At 44.5% G+C, this 17,151-nt stretch overlaps 2 protein-coding genes across 6 annotated transcripts in view; one reads left to right on the top strand and one right to left on the bottom strand.

Annotated features, from left to right (window-relative positions):
• The first annotated feature begins 43 nt into the window (after nt 1–43).
• On the top strand, nt 44–4,263 carry LOC110527321 (adrenodoxin). The gene is made up of 4 exons (XM_021608513.3): nt 44–636; nt 1,261–1,385; nt 1,517–1,646; nt 2,164–4,263. The coding sequence occupies exons 1-4, from the start codon at nt 458–460 to the stop codon at nt 2,270–2,272; spliced, it is 543 nt and encodes a 180-aa protein (XP_021464188.2). The 5' UTR covers nt 44–457; the 3' UTR covers nt 2,273–4,263.
• A 1,173-nt stretch (nt 4,264–5,436) lies between these two features.
• The window catches only part of LOC110528756 (rho GTPase-activating protein 20), a 21,594-nt gene continuing 9,879 nt past the window's right edge, over nt 5,437–17,151 (bottom strand). Inside the window, exons 3-14 of one of the 5 annotated variants that reach the window (XM_036982612.2) lie at nt 16,571–16,741; nt 16,267–16,416; nt 15,807–15,848; nt 15,043–15,211; nt 14,851–14,917; nt 14,566–14,754; nt 14,157–14,338; nt 13,856–14,020; nt 12,771–12,895; nt 9,719–9,908; nt 8,735–8,837; nt 5,437–8,605 (exon numbers count right to left, since the gene is read on the bottom strand). In XM_036982612.2, the coding sequence (XP_036838507.2) occupies nt 6,777–8,605; nt 8,735–8,837; nt 9,719–9,908; nt 12,771–12,895; nt 13,856–14,020; nt 14,157–14,338; nt 14,566–14,754; nt 14,851–14,917; nt 15,043–15,211; nt 15,807–15,848; nt 16,267–16,416; nt 16,571–16,741 (3,382 nt within the window). In that variant the 3' untranslated portion in view covers nt 5,437–6,776. Of the gene's footprint in view, nt 8,606–8,734; nt 8,838–9,718; nt 9,909–12,770; nt 12,896–13,855; nt 14,021–14,156; nt 14,339–14,550; nt 14,755–14,850; nt 14,918–15,042; nt 15,212–15,320; nt 15,444–15,806; nt 15,849–16,266; nt 16,417–16,570; nt 16,742–17,151 lie in introns of those variants that run through there. The other 4 variants (XM_036982613.2, XM_090240110.1, XM_090240111.1 and 1 more) reach the window with 4 other exon arrangements.

The raw sequence follows: 17,151 nt of genomic DNA, 5'->3' as shown, positions 1-17,151 counted from the left end.
ATTTGAATACATGAAAACTATTCACTGCCCCGAAAAAGACCCGAAGAAAACCCTTGTGATTGGTCACGTAAGGTCACGTGAGAGTGCATGTCAGAATTTGTTCCAGGAAGTTATTTTGAGATCTTTAAATAAAAAAGTTAAACCTTGCGCTTTGCCTTTGAAATAGTCCAGAGGCTAAGATTATTTCATTGAAAATAATTAGATATATTTCAGGTTTATTTCCAAAGTGATCGTGTATGGCCTCCATATGGCAGTAGCTAAGATGTTATGCAATAAACGTGACACCGACCGAGCAGCGGTGTCTGCTGGTTACGCAAAGAGCTAGATATAGCCATTTTAGCTGAATTTAGCATGAAGTTAGCTTGTTTTGTCAGTACTGTATAGCGGTCTCATACAAGGCGAAATCGAACTCTCTTCCCCGCCGTTTAAGCTAGATTTTGAACGTCATCTCCAAGCAATGGCTCTGATGACATCGGCAAGAAGACTATTTCATGTTTCGTTCCGAGAAAATTCTCTACGACGAGCAGAAGCACTCATTTCAGCAACAAACACAACGTCGTGGAACTTATCATTGGCCGGTCAGAGAATGGCCTGTATTCGTGTAAGGGACTTTAGCACCAACACACAACCTCTTAGGTAAGGAATCGTGTCATCTATCATGTCCCCAAACGTACTTAACTTACTAGCTATAAAGGTATCCACGCTTAGTTAGGCTACTTGCTAGCTAGTCATATTGGCAAACTTAACTAGTTCATGTTAGGAAGAATGCTAACGTTAACACACTTGTTAGTATCGCATCAAATAAGCCAAGAACTGAAGGTCAACTTCAACAGAAAGGTAGGTACAACTGACTGATCATTCTGGCAGATAAGCGCCATCAAACCAGGGCTTTGTTCAGGATCTCTAAACAGTTGTTGGAATAGGACATTGCTGGATTGCTTGTGGGACTAGTTACTCACTGTACAGTATGGAACGACCGTAGAAATATTGTTCAACACATCCTGGTATAAATGTCAAAGCTAAAGCCATTGGATCTGTGTGCAGAAACCCGAAACCAATACACCTTCAAAAACAGCCTGTACATTCGCAACCAAAGTCCTGAGAGTGTGTTACCTAGTCTATGGGAGTTCCCCATTTCCCACATACAATGCAAAGTTCTTGAGCTTCTGTAAAGTGTTATGTTAATCCAATGTATTCCCAATCCCCAGCATGACCACAGCTACTGTCTGTTTCTGCACCCTTGTGTCTGTTCCTGTGCAGAGCTGACAATAAGGTGACTGTCCACTTCATCAATCGAGATGGAGAGAAGATCTCTGTCAAAGGCTCTCCTGGAGACTCTCTCCTAGATGTCATTATTGACCAGGACCTCGATTTTGATGGGTTCGGTGAGTTGGGTTACGTTAATGTGGTTGTGAATTAATATGGTTGTTTATTGTAGGTTTTGCCTGCTCTCTCACTCTATGGGATGTTTCGATCTCTCTTTCTGTCTCTGTGTGTTTCTCTGTCTGTCTGTCAGGTGCATGTGAGGGGACACTGGCCTGTTCTACCTGTCACCTGATCTTTGAGGAAGACGTGTATAATAAGCTGGGCCCCATTACTGACGAGGAGATGGATATGCTGGACCTGGCCTACGGACTCACAGACACGTAAGACACACACACGATTTGGAGGCCCATTGATTGGACACACAAGTGAAATGACACACACACGGCCACCAGTGTAACCAGAGTGTTATGCTGTTCAGCGCTGCTTTATATTGAGATTAGGAGGTAATCATTGTGAGGAACAAGAACAGAGGGATAAACACACAGTGGCACACGCTCGCCTTGTACTGTTGCTAGCGTGCTTTCCAACCAATCGGAAGGGGATTTGAGTTCTGTGTTGCTGTTGCTGGTTTAGGCAGAGAAGGGTGACTGCCATGACCTCACTAATCATATTAGCTGAGTGTTGACTGAACCCCTTGTGACACTGGCCCACTTCACTTCTGTTGTCCCAAACGTTAGCCCCTAAACACAGATCTTGAATAAGATTACCTCCTCACTCTCCAACTTCAATTATCAATTTTTTTCTAGTGGATAAATTTGGGTTAGATCATAGCTTTATGACGTTTTTAAATATGTTTGTCATAATCTTCTTTTTATTTTTCCTCTCTCTCTCTGCCAGGTCCCGCCTGGGTTGCCAGATCTGCCTGACCAGGTCCCTGGAAGGCATGACAGCGAGGGTGCCTGACAGTGTGGCAGACATCCGACAGAGTGGAGACGGGTCCTCATAATGGCAACCCCAGACCAGAGTAATAGATGTACTGAAATTTGCCCAAATCAATGCTTTATTTCAACACTAGCATGACCAAATAATGCCCAATTCTAAGTGGTATGCTGGTATAAATGTTGATATGGAAGACATTGTATTTATAGAGATTATGTGATATTAACATTTAAATGAGTCCCATCATCACAGTTTTACATTCACTTTATACAGGGAACAATGGGAAAGTTGGCAAATAATTCCGCAGGTTCTGGAGAATAGAAGAAAGTTTAGATGGAAGTCTCCAATCAGCTCCCCCCCCCCCCCCCCCCCCCCCAGTCCTTAACGGTTGTGAAGTAGTATATACTGAACAGAAATATTAATGAAACAATCTCAAAGATTTTACTGAGTTACAGTTAATGAGGAAATCTGTCAATTGAAATAAATTAGGCCCTAATCTATGGATTTCACATGACTGGGAATACAGATATGCCTCTGTTAGTTATAGATATTTTAATAGAAATGGGCCTCGTGATCTCATCACGGTGTTTCTGTGCATTCAAATTGCCATCGATAAAATGCAATTGTTTTGGTTGTCTGTAGCTTATGCCTGCCCATACCATAACCCCACTGCCACCATGGGGCACTCTGTTCACAACATTGACATCAGCAAACTGCTCGACCACACGACGCCATACACATGGTCTGCGGTTGTGAGGCCAGTTGGACATTCTGCCAAATTCTCTAAAATAACGTTGGAGGCAGCTTATGTTAGAGAGATGAACATTCTGTTATCTGGCAACAGACCTTCCTCCAGTCAGCCTGCCAATTGCAAGCTCCTTCAAACTTGAGACATCTGTGACATTGTGTTGTATGATGAAACTGCACATTGTAGAGTGACTTTTTATTGTCCCCCAGCACAAGGTGCACCTGTGTAATGATCATGCTGTTTAATCAGCTTCTTGATATGCCACACCTGTCAGGTGGATAGATTATCTTGGCAAAGAAGAAATGCTCACCAACATGGATGTAAACAAATGTACGCACACAATTTGAGAGAAATAAGCCTTTTGTGCATATGGAACATTTCTGGGATCTTTTCTTTCAGTTTATGAAACATGGGACCAATATTTTACATGTTGCATTTATATTTTTGTTCTGTATAGATGTTCTCCAGTGAATGTAAGGGGTTATGATCACTTTCATAGTCCACTACCTCCCTGGTGAGCACTTGGAAATAACACATTCAAATAGTTGTTTTTTGTGCTATTATCAATTACCAATACACGTTACCAATTGTACTGAATTCTTTAAAATAAGTACCAAGAAGTGCAGCTTGTCACCATGTAGTTTGAGTAAATACCAGCTGAAACAGGATTGTAAAGTCACCCATCCAGACTTCAGAATGACACCCATTAATCTGGCCAGAGGCGAGACTGGTTAGGATGCCTTATCTTGTCATTTTTATGGCCACCCTAGCCTTTGTTTTATCAAGTCGTGTACCCTTACTGTCTTTAGTGTTGTCCTACCACTCGTGTAATCAAATATTAATTTCATATTCCACGTGATTGTAAATAGCACTCATCTGTGTCTAGTCAGAAATGCTGTATTAAAATAGACTTTCTAATTAGTCTGTTTCTCTCTGTCTGTCCCATGTCCTGTTGTTGGCTCTGAAGAGAAACCACCCTCAAGGGAATATACCATTATACTAACATTATGAATTGCACAACTGTAGAAAATGGATCCTCCAACATGTTCTTTAATGAGAAAATGACACACAGCAGGAAGGGGTATTACTTCAGTCCTTCATATGCTTCACTCCTCTTAATGTATACTGAAAAAATATAAACGCAACATGTGACAATTTCAAATATGTTACTGAGTTACAGTTCGTATGAGGAAATCTGTCAATTTATATAAATTAGGCCCTAATCTATGGATTTCACATGACTGGGAATACCGATATGCCTCTGTTGGTCACAGATACATTAAAATAAATGGGCATTCTGTGCATTCAAATTGCTGTCGATTAAAATGCAATTGTGTTTGTCTGTAGCTTATGCCTGCCCATACCATAACCCCAATGCCACCATGGGGCACTCTGTTCACAATGTTGACATCAGCAAACCACTCGCCCACATGACGCCATACACATGGTCTACAGTTGTGTGGCCGGTTGGATGTTCTGCCAAATTCTCTAAAACGACGGAGGCAGCTTACGGTAGAGAAGTGAACATTCTATTCTCTTGCAACAGCTCTGGTGGACCTTCCTGCAGTCAGCATGCCAATTGCACGCTCCCTCAAACTTGAGACAAAACCACTTTTTAGAGTGGCCTTTTATTATCCCCAACACAAGGTGCACCTGTGTAATGATCATACTGTTTAATCAGCTTCTTGATATGCCACACCTGGTGGATGGATTATCTTGGCAGAGGTGAAATGCTCACTAACAGATGTAACACATTTTTGAGGAATAATATTTTTGTACATATTTGAAAATGTCTGGGATCTTTTATTTCAGCTCATGAAACCTGGGACCAACACTTTCCATGTTGCATTTATATTTTTGTTCAGTATAGTTACTTTGGGAAGAGTCAGTTTTCAAACAATAGAACCAGAATCTGTTGATTTTGAATGCCTGCTAATCTCTTTCCAAACAGGAAACACATAATCTACATCCGGGTTGGGAAACTGGCAGCCTGTGGCCCCACTTTTGTAGACAACAAATATATATTATTTCGTTTTGGGTGGGGACTCAAGTCAGAGGCTCAATGTACTGTTGAGAGTTATAATAGTAGAATACACAAGGTGCAATTTAGAACTGTGGTTGTGGATCAGTAGTTTTCCTCTTGTGTCAGTCACTGACAGTCACCCTGATCTACATTTTGTAGATATTATTAGCTGGATCTATGTTGGAAGTTACTGCGCTAGGCTAATTGGTTGGCAACATGGCAGAATTAATTAGATAAGTTCTTACATCAGTCATTCAGAACAGCTTGGCATAAAACTGGCATTCTGGAGTCCCCAGGGTGCACCAGCCCTGCTGATTGAGGTGACAGTGACGGTGATTGGCTGAACTTGAGTTCAGTGGGGTTTGGGTGTAATTGAGTTTGTATTAAACTTCAAAAGACATTTTCCCCAGGTGCTACTGGACTGAGAGAACATTTCAAAGAAAACGAAACAACGGCACCATTAGTCTTACTTGCCAAGGTGGTTTGTTTTATTTTATGATCTGATTATCTTATGCATTACACAGCAAACGAGTGTAGTAGCCAGTTTAATAAAGCAGCGACGGCATCTGCCAGCGTGTACAATCTCAATACAGCACAGCGTGTACAATCTCAATACAGCACAGCGTGTACAATCTCAATACAGCACAGCGTGTACAATCTCAATACAGCACAGCGTGTACACTTGAAACATTATAAAGCATCCTATGGGCACAAATACAAGGAGAACAACACACAATTTATGGTGTAGAAAGCTATGTGAAAATGCACATAACACAATTGGCAGCAATTAGTATGAAATGAATAACTTCAAATGTAGAAAATAAGCAAACAATCAATCATACTGCATATGCTGTAAATTTACCTTACAGATTATATAATTAATGTATACTTCTCAGACACAAACACATCGATACAAACATAGGGCTCTATTCAATCCGCATCGTGGAAGTTCAACTTTACAGCATGATGGAATTTAAAGGCAAAGTTCCTGCTTTTGCGGAGACAGCATTCACGGTAAAACGCTGCATACTGTATGTCAGCTCAATCGGAAATGACCTTTACATTTCTATCGCAGACTCAGTAAACGCTTCAGCGATACAGAGTGAATAGAGAACAACATCTGTCAGACACACAGACATCCTGCCACATCTACAGTACAGATTGAAATACAGAGTTTGAGAAATCCTTTGAGGAAACACTACTGCTGTAAGCTTAAAGCACTTTGCTTTGTCATTATCAACATTGCTTCATTGGCAGTCAAGATCGTCTTTGTTATTTACAAAATACTGTCAATGCAAAATCACAGCCTCGCATACACTGTCTAAATATGACACGGTTTAGTAAGGAATTTTTGTTTACAAGTAAACGTTTTAGTAATCTTATACTGATCATAGGCAGTTCACTGCAAGGGTCCCTGTGAATAATCTCACATGTAATCCAACCAAATAGCCTGATCCCTAAAGTACATTTGTTCACTTCTGCTATCTAAAACGACACATTACATAATCTGAAACTACTCTTCCCTCACTACTCCTAATACGGACATGATACATTCACTTCAGTGAGCTCTTTTAGTAGAATCTATAATAATATAGAAGAGTCTTATTACCAATCGATTCTGAAAAGCAAAGTGCATTGTAAGTATAGGAATGTTTGTCCACAATAAGCAGAAGGTTGTTATATCTGTGATTCTCATAAGCGCTATGTTTTGGTTCTGTTATGGTCCTAAATGACTCTACCTGTACATTCACAGCTGTATGTAGAAGCATTTAGTGTGACCGTTCACAACCAGTGATGGTCTCACACGTAGGACTCTTCAGCAAAGAGCAGTTGGTCAAAGTCCGGCTCCAGCATGGGATCACTACACCTCCTGAGCCGCTCCCTCTGCCCCTGAATCAGGGCTAGCGCCACCTGCTGACCACTATTGGGATTGCTGTGCGTGTGAGACGAGAAATAATCCCTCACAGCCTTGGTGGCAGAGGGAGACAGGCAAAACTTCGGAGCCCCGTTTTGGTCCGTGCAGGACACCTTCAACCCCAGGTCTTGGGACCCGTCCACTGACTTTGACCTCTGACCCAGTTTGGCCTCTCTGTGAAGTCTCTCCGGCTGTGAGGCCTTATCCAGAACCAGGGCGTCGCCTAGATGTGCTGCCCCAGGCTCGGAGCTCCGGCGCTGGGAACACCTGCCCCCAGAGAGACTCTCCATGCCTGGGGCTAGGGAGTGGGACTTCTGCCTGGCTAGGGACAAGCTGGGTCCACCCTGCCCAAAGAACACATGTTGGGGAGGGGTACGGATGCCCTGGTTTGTGACGTCATATCCCGTGTTGCTCGCTGCGCAGGCCTGGCTGTGTATCTCTCTCAGCTCTTTGACAGTGAGGGGTCTGTCTGTGGGTTGGTAGCAGGGAGAGCGGCAGGAGTGGAAATTATCCTGGGACCTCTGGCGCGATGGTGGGCTCACCGAGCCTTGACTGGATCTTCGGTCCTTGGTCACCCTGCCGCGATTCTGCAACCCTCCTGCCTTTGGGGGGCAGCTGGCCAGGCTGGACTTGGGGGGGTCCTCAGACGACTGTTTCAGCCCTCCTTTATCCTGACATGACTTGCTAGTGGGGAGAGTCTTGTTAGTGGGACAACCACATGTAATGGAACTCACCACACCCCCCTCATCCTCCTGCTGCGACAGCGACAGTCTGCGGCCTCTCTTCAACCAGGTGTTGGGATGGAGCCCCCTGCAGCCCTTCAGCGTACCCCAGGAAGGGATCTCCTTCGGCGGGGAGATATTGGGACTGAGCCCCTGGCCTGGAGCCGGGGTGGGGATGGGTAGACTATGGGTTGAAGTAGGGGAAGGTATGGGGGTTAGAGGGACAGGAGGACCAGGGGAGGGAGTCAATCTTGCGGCGTTGGGTCCCACCCTGGGTTGCCAGAATGGAGCAGACTGGATGCTGGAGTGGGAGAGGAGGCTGTCCAGGGAGTCCACTGAGGAGCGTGTCGGGGTAGGGGAGGTGGGCGGCGAAGAGAGACTGGAGTAGCTTGCGTTCCGGCGTGGAGTCTGTGCAACTTGTGACCCCGAACCCTCACACACACCCTTACTGCCATTCCACTCCCCTGTGTGTGTGGGTCCGTGTGTCTGTCCATCCTTCCGTAAGCTGTGAAACATCTCCCCACCTCCAGCCAGGTCATCGATGCTACCCAGCCTGTCTGCGTTCCCTGCCAGTCGCGCCATGAAGCTGGCCACAGAGTACCCTATGGCCGGCTCTGAGCACCTCCTCCCCCCCCTCCGAGGAGCTGGGGGGCTGGGACAGGAGGAGTGGGGCACAGCTGGGCTGAGTTTCCTGGTCCTGCCTCGGGCTGGGGTTGAGGGCTGGAGGAGGTTGCCAGATCCAGGTTGTGTGATCGTATCACGGTGGTGGTGGTTGCCAGATTGGGGGTCTGTGGTGTCGGGGTCTGTGTCCAGGTCGGGCTGCTCCTGGTCGCAGTCACTCAGGGTGAGGACCGAGTCCAGGCTGCCCTGCAGGGGCTTGGCTCTCCAGCGCCGCCGTGAGGTGTGGAGGCATGGAGACTCACTGCTGTCATCATTCAGCATGTTCTCCAGGCTGTCATAAGATGAGTCGGTCAGGTGGAAGGAAGACACGTCTGTGGAGAGAATGAGAAAGAGAGAGGTGGACAGACAGGAAGAGGAGAAAATTAGATGGTGTGTGCTTTTGAGCAGGGGAATCTTTGCATAAACAGAGATGTTAGTGTGTGTGAGTGCGTGCGAGATACCCGATTCGGCACGTTTCCGGGGTAGATCTCCAAACACAGAGGTGACATCCTCTCCCAGGACCTCCTGGCAGTGTTCTATCATATACCTCACCAGGTCACACACCTGGGGACAGGACAGGGGACAGGTCTTTAACCTGGAGGAACTACTACAGATACTGAGCTCTATGTATCTTTTTATTAGGCCTTGAGTTAAACAAACAACTAGCATTTAAGACACCTCGTGTTTTTCTCATGAGAAATCAGTCTCCAAGATAGAGAAGTGGGTCTATTCTTAGGACAAAGGGCTTCACAGCTTTCTAACTGCATGAACCAGGCAGGAGTGACGTGAGTGATGGGAATTTACCAGATAACCTTCTCAGAGAAAGAACAATCTATTCCGAGTGGGTTGGGACATTCTGTTGATATGGTGATGAACTGACACAAATGCAGCACCAAAATGGCTCTGATGGTTACATTGATGTCGCTCTGTCTGTATTTTCAGTCTCAGCACGCGATATAAGCTTATAGGGGCTATTGAACTGGCTATGGAACACATTAACTTACTTGTAACCTAAGACTTTGTTGCATAAATACATTTTTGCTATGTTAGCAGAGCCGTCAGACAAATCTGTTAGCCATAGAATTAGAATGAACTGCTACACTATTAGAGAAAAAAACAAGACCCATTGTGAGGGAAGGGGTAGAGAGTGTGTGTGTGTGTGTGTGTGTGCGCATCGCAAGACGAGTGTGAGAACAGTGCTGACCCTGCAGGCTGAAGGAAATGCGTTGCATATTTCCTAGCGAGCCTGTTATGTTTCCAGCTACCGTCTCATTACTGTTGAGTTCCCAGCTACATGTTAACTGTTACTCTACTGTGGTTCTCCAGTGTTTGAGTGACCATTCACTAGGTTACAGGATAAAGGCTTAAGTGGAGCCTAGCCTAGATAAAGGTTAGGGGTCAAGGGAAAGTGCTTATGTGGATTACCCCTCCAGTCGTCCCCTCACCTTCTTGGCGCCCTCCCCCTCCGCCTCGGGGCTGCTGGGGCCCAGAGCCCAGAGCATGCTGGGAGCAATGCACACAGACAGGTTGAAGGCGTTCATCTGGTTGTCATGGGCGTTTTTCTGGATACCGTGCAGCACGGCGACAACGTGGCGTAGCAACAGGGCGTTCTCTTTGGGCAGTAGACCAATCAGCCTGCAGAGAAGGAGGGTCACAGATGGATCAAAGGTTATTATTGGTTATCAAAATGTGTATTATTTACAGTATGAACAGGGTCTGGAGTTTTCTCTGACAGGAAAAACTCCAGACGCTGGTTTGTTTATTTATTTATTTGTTTATTTGGATCCCTATTAGCTTTTGTAGAAGCAGCAGCAACTCTTCCTGGGACTACAAAAACAACACATGACTCGTAACAAAACACTGATAGACAAGGACAGTCACACACATTTAAAACACAACACATGACTCCTAACAAAACACTGATAGACAAGGACAGTCACACACATTTAAAACACAACACATGACTCCTAACAAAACACTGATAGACAAGGACAGTCACACACATTTAAAACACAACACATGACTAGTAACAAAACACTGATAGACAAGGACAGTCACACACATTTAAAACACAACACATGACTAGTAACAAAACACTGATAGACAAGGACAGTCACACACATTTAAAACACAACACATGACTAGTAACAAAACACTGATAGACAAGGACAGTCACACACATTTAAAACACAACACATGACTAGTAACAAAACACTGATAGACAAGGACAGTCACACACATTTAAAACACAACACATGACTAGTAACAAAACACTGATAGACAAGGACAGTCACACACATTTAAAACACAACACATGACTAGTAACAAAACACTGATAGACAAGGACAGTCACACACATTTAAAACACAACACATGACTAGTAACAAAACACTGATAGACAAGGACAGTCACACACATTTAAAACACAACACATGACTAGTAACAAAACACTGATAGACAAGGACAGTCACACACATTTAAAACACAACACATGACTCGTAACAAAACACTGATAGACAAGGACAGTCACACACATTTAAAACACAACACATGACTAGTAACAAAACACTGATAGACAAGGACAGTCACACACATTTAAAACACAACACATGACTAGTAACAAAACACTGATAGACAAGGACAGTCACACACATTTAAAACACAACACATGACTAGTAACAAAACACTGATAGACAAGGACAGTCACACACATTTAAAACACAACACATGACTAGTAACAAAACACTGATAGACAAGGACAGTCACACACATTTAAAACACAACACATGACTAGTAACAAAACACTGATAGACAAGGACAGTCACACACATTTAAAACACAACACATGACTAGTAACAAAACACTGATAGACAAGGACAGTCACACACATTTAAAACACAACACATGACTAGTAACAAAACACTGATAGACAAGGACAGTCACACACATTTAAAACACAACACATGACTAGTAACAAAACACTGATAGACAAGGACAGTCACACACATTTAAAACACAACACATGACTAGTAACAAAACACTGATAGACAAGGACAGTCACACACATTTAAAACACAACACATGACTAGTAACAAAACACTGATAGACAAGGACAGTCACACACATTTAAAACACAACACATGACTAGTAACAAAACACTGATAGACAAGGACAGTCACACACATTTAAAACACAACACATGACTAGTAACAAAACACTGATAGACAAGGACAGTCACACACATTTAAAACACAACACATGACTAGTAACAAAACACTGATAGACAAGGACAGTCACACACATTTAAAACACAACACATGACTAGTAACAAAACACTGATAGACAAGGACAGTCACACACATTTAAAACACAACACATGACTAGTAACAAAACACTGATAGACAAGGACAGTCACACACATTTAAAACACAACACATGACTAGTAACAAAACACTGATAGACAAGGACAGTCACACACATTTAAAACACAACACATGACTAGTAACAAAACACTGATAGACAAGGACAGTCACACACATTTAAAACACAACACATGACTCGTAACAAAACACTGATAGACAAGGACAGTCACACACATTTAAAACACAACACATGACTCGTAACAAAACACTGATAGACAAGGACAGTCACACACATTTAAAACACAACACATGACTAGTAACAAAACACTGATAGACAAGGACAGTCACACACATTTAAAACACAACACATGACTAGTAACAAAACACTGATAGACAAGGACAGTCACACACATTTAAAACACAACACATGACTAGTAACAAAACACTGATAGACAAGGACAGTCACACACACATTTAAAACACAACAAAATACAAATACAACTTGATTTGATTTGTGTAGGTACAAGCTTCCCCTAATGACTGATACGTGGTCAGATGTTTCTCATTAGCCTGATGGTTTTGATTAGGATTCAAGTAACGTGGTAATCTGATCCTAGAACTGTCTTAAAGGGCTACCTCTACCTCCATCTCAACATGGACTCTGCTTTCCAGCACAGAAATGAATGATAACATAACAGTTCACACACTCACTCACTCACTCACTCACTCACTCACTCACTCACTCACTCACTCACTCACTCACTCACTCACTCACTCACGCGGCTCCCTTGTGACTGGGTGGAACGAATCAATAAGAAATAGTTGAATGCCCAGGAGGAATATTCAGTTTGCCCAATATTTTCCTACTTTAAAGTGGCCTACAGTCGTGCTGACGCTGTCCCTAACCCTGTGCTCTGCCTGTTTAGAGGAGCTAGCTGAAAAGCTCTGTGAACCATTGAGATAAAACTCTCTATGATTAGAACACTGAGCTGAGGGAAGCAGTGGATGCTGGCACTCTTAAAACCCTATAGAGGAGTTTCCCTTTCATAACTAAATCGCCTGGTTCATTACTCAGCCTATTACTGAGCGAGTAGCCTATTGCTGATACAGGTGAGGATGGAAAGTGTCTGTCTACCTCGTTATATCCTGTGCCTGCTCCTCCTCCTCTGCCTCCTCCGATTCTGCTTCCTCCATCACATCCATCCACTGTTCATAGAGGTCGGAACACAGCAGACTGCCCGGAATGTTCCGCAGGAAGTCCTGAATGTCGAGACAGAGACCAGAGTCACTAGACTGACACAATTTATAGTGGAAAAAATATACAACAGTAAAATGTCATTGAAGTTCATTTTGAGGTGAAGTTTTAGGTGGACACCTTCATTTGTCGTCATAGACTTTTAGATGTAACTGTTAACGTCTTCAGACTCACTCAGTGGATCTCCACCAGATTATGAGCTACAGATTAAATTTGACAACCTCATCTCTATTTAGCTATCGTTTTTGGCACAGCCTGTGCTGCATTGCTACGGGCTCGTATGTGTCACCCATAGAGATATGAGTCGATAATTGGATTGACGACAACAACACACCACAAGGGCACAGGTGTAATGTAACACTTGGCAAGCAAGGACAATGTCCTTCCCTGACATTAGTCATTCACAAGGTTCAAAGGTCGACTTTAGGCACGAAAAACGGTCCAACTCCGCCTCTTTCTCAAATTCAACGTGTCATTCTGGTCATGCTCGCCGCGACTGACGTAGCTAGTTCGTTAGCTAAATGTAGCCGTTGTAGCTAGCCAGTAACTCCGCCTGTATGTGTTGATGTCATTTCACAGGACGGAAGCTCTAGAGATCGGTAAGAAATTACACTTCTGCAGCCATTTTAAAGCATTAAATGACCTGGTTTGATGGTGCATTGACCAGTTATATAGTTTAAGGCAGTAATTTGAGCGTTCCTTTGCCCAACCTCAACACTACAGCATCGATGTGACAGCCGCATGCTTCTTTACAGCTTCATCTGCCACGGTCCTACAAGGTGACCAGAGTTACTAAGCACAAAGGGTCAACCTGTTTTTCCTCCGGTCATGAAAGTACATTTGGTTCCACTTCACTTGAACCCTCCGTCTGCCATAAGGCCAACATAACACATCTCAACATTGGTATAACTGATGTAATTCTGCCACAGACTTCAGAGTTGTCTAGCGTGTTTTAGAGAGTGGACCTTGAACACAGCAGCGATGATGAAGACGTGCTCCCGTGACAGCGGGACATCCTGAGCCCCAGAGTCCAGTCTGTCCCTGAGTTCACGACACGCCCTCGCCCCCGCTGACCGTCGGAATATCCCCCGCGTGAACGGACCCTCGTTGTACAGAAACACCAGCATGTCCTAGAGAGACAGACAGAGAGAGTGATAGAGAGAGAGACAGAGGTTGCAGATGAGATTGACACATTTTCAACCGACTTCCTCAAATCACTGTGAAGATGTCATTCTGAAGTCACTGTGACATCATTGCCTCACTCACCATGACGGGCTTGGGCAGGGAGTTGTCCCAACAGATGGTGCTCAGCGATTGGCCAAACAGGTAGCCGGGGGCAGGAGAGGAGAGGTTTGTAGAGGAACTGTGGAGGTTAGGATTGGAGCCTTTCCAGAAAGCCCAGTTGATGAGAGAACGCCTTCGCTTGAAGGGCTTCTGAGCTGGGTCTACTGGAGAGAGATGTCAGGTCAGACAGGACGTGGTCACAACAGAGAGATCAAATAATTTGCAGTGCGACACAGGAGAGAGGAGAGAAAGGGAAGCAATAGAGTAACAAGAGAAAGCGTGACAGCAAAAACGAGCCAATCCTGGACCATCAGTAACAGACCAGTAATAGACCATTAATAAACCTTTTATAGACTAGTATTAGTACATTAAGCACCTCCTCAGTCCTCACCAATCACAGGCGTTGTTGTTGTGGAGCTGCATCGGGTCTTTAGGATGAACTGGCACTGTTTGTCCACCTGTACCTGGTCGCGGTGCATCACCCTCTGTCTGTCTGGAGGTGGAACTGTGTCCCTGCAGCCCGGCTGGGCCGGGGGCTCCCGCATATGACTCATCTGGATACTGAAAGGGAACTCATGACCTGGGAGAGGGTTAGGGCGTAAAGGTCAGAGGTTAGGGGTTCCGGTAGGATTTAGTTCCAGGCTAGTTCCAGGCAAGACCTTAGTTAGAATCTCACCAATGAGAGGGTAAGGGGCGTTGTCCCTCTTGGAGCTTACCCACAGCTGGTAGTCCTTCACACAGCTCTATGGAACACAGACAAAGATATTCTAAGAACCAAGATAAACAAAAACACTCAAAAAACTAAATTAGTCAAGATAACAACAACACAAGACACAAAAAAAACAGTATTTCTCGATTCTATACACACCGTGACACCAAACTGTTGAAGAGCGAGTCGGACAACCTCATTGGTTGAATCAGAGTTACTGACACCCAAGGTCTTACTGACGGCCTGAGCACAACTCCCGATGCCTTTCCCAAACACCTTCAGTGGAATGGTTTTAGGATCATCCTTTTCCTTCTCCTCTTTTAATCGACTGGAAGAACAGGAAAGTTAGGATCTAGCCCACAGCGAGAACACATACTGTACACACATCAACATACGTTTACAGTAGAAGAAACCATGAAGGCTTATCTGTTGCTCACCTTTTGAGCATGGAGAGCCATCTCTCCTTCTGGACCTCAGAGCTGGTAAAAATAAACCATGAAGGCTTATCTGTTGCTCACCTTTTGAGTAGGGAGAGCCATCTCTCCTTCTGGACCTCAGAGCTGGTAGAAATAAACCATGAAGGCTTATCTGTTGCTCACCTTTTGAGTAGGGAGAGCCATCTCTCCTTCTGGACCTCAGAGCTGGTAGAACTAAACCATGAAGGCTTATCTGTCGCTCACCTTTTGAGTAGGGAGAGCCATCTCTCCTTCTGGACCTCAGAGCTGGTAGAAATAAACCATGAAGGCTTATCTGTTGCTCACCTTTTGAGTAGGGAGAGCCATCTCTCCTTCTGGACCTCAGAGCTGGTAAAAATAAACCATGAAGGCTTATCTGTTGCTCACCTTTTGAGTAGGGAGAGCCATCTCTCCTTCTGGACCTCAGAGCTGGTAAAAATAAACCATGAAGGCTTATCTGTTGCTCACCTTTTGAGCATGGAGAGCCATCTCTCCTTCTGGACCTCAGAGCTGGTAAAAATAAACCATAAATGTCAAAACAACAACACGAGCAACCTAAACATGTCAAATAAGAACCTAAACACTTTCTACATCAACTTATAGAACCACCTGTAAAAATGTACCAGGTTGAAATATATACAACCTATAACGGTCATAATGTTTATCGGAGGAGTCTGGGGAGGCTGGTGGGAGGAGTTATGGGAGGACAGACCCATTGTAATGGCTGGAATGGAATAAATGGAACAGTATCAAACATATGGAAACCACATGCTTGACTCAGTTCCATTAATTCCATTCCAGCCATTACAATGAGCCCATCCTCTAATAGCTCCTCCCACCAGCCTCCCCTGCTGTGTATATATAAGCAATGCTTCACTGCTCAGAAATACGCAGTGCAGGGTTCAGACCCAGAATGTCTGCTGTGTACCTGAAGGTGACCACACAGTTGCAGGTGGGCCAGCCCATGACGAAGCTCCTCTCTGGGTTGGTGCTGCCCTCACATACGTCCTCCATACAATGGGCTGTCCACATCTCACCCACACACACCTGGGCCTTCAGCTTGAAGTGTGTGGGAGACCTGAGGATGACAAACAACAGATGTCAGAGACAGAGACACACACACACACACACACACACTCATTTTCATTCACTGCCCTTCTGTCATCCTCCTCATCTTTCTCTCTCTTTACCCCCTCTATCTCCCACCTTCCTCCTCCCTCTCTCGCTCTTACTTGGACTTGGCGATGATGAGGATGTCGGTGAAGAGGAAGAGGTCTCTGTCCTGAGTCTGCAGCCCTGTCTTCAGCGTGACGTGGTCGTGCAGGAGGAACGCCCTATCAGGACACAGGAACGACTGGACCAATGGGCACGTCTCTGGACACACAGGAACCAGGTAGCTCTCTCTGGGGAGAAAATATCAGGTATACATCCAATCTAAACACACTTTTCCAGAATAAAGAAATATATTCTTTCCTAACCAAATTATACAACCGAAACAATCTTAAAAAAAGGTAAAAAATGGATGCAGGAACTTTAGTTCAGGGAATCAACATTATGGGGTATGTGGTTGAACTGTTGAATTAAATGGAATGTGACCCTGCTGTGAAAGGGGTCAGTTAGGTTAGTAGTCACCAGGGCGGATGAACACACCTCCAGTATGTCTTTAATATGGTTATTCACTGCCCTGGACAGAGGGTCAAAGCCAGGGATATTAATAGATCCCAGATCCTGATTGGGATGGATTAGCTATCTGAGAGGATTAGAAATGCCTGAGAGGAGAACCACTCTAGGACTAGGAGCTTGGTGTGTGTGT

This window comes from Oncorhynchus mykiss, chromosome 7, assembly GCF_057628025.1.
Source record: "Oncorhynchus mykiss isolate SJ-2025 chromosome 7, ASM5762802v1, whole genome shotgun sequence".
Classification (NCBI taxonomy): domain Eukaryota; kingdom Metazoa; phylum Chordata; class Actinopteri; order Salmoniformes; family Salmonidae; genus Oncorhynchus; species Oncorhynchus mykiss.
Note: the sequence above shows the minus strand (reverse complement) of the source record. Positions and strands in the feature narration are given on the sequence as shown.

Coding starts and splice junctions, on each gene's coding strand:
- LOC110527321 (XM_021608513.3), top strand. CDS start 458: ATGGCTCTGATGACATCGGCAAGAAGACTATTTCATGTTTCGTTCCGA. Junction 637..1,260: donor ACCAACACACAACCTCTTAG/GTAAGGAATCGT, acceptor GTTCCTGTGCAG/AGCTGACAATAAGGTGACTG. Junction 1,647..2,163: donor GCCTACGGACTCACAGACAC/GTAAGACACACA, acceptor TCTCTCTGCCAG/GTCCCGCCTGGGTTGCCAGA.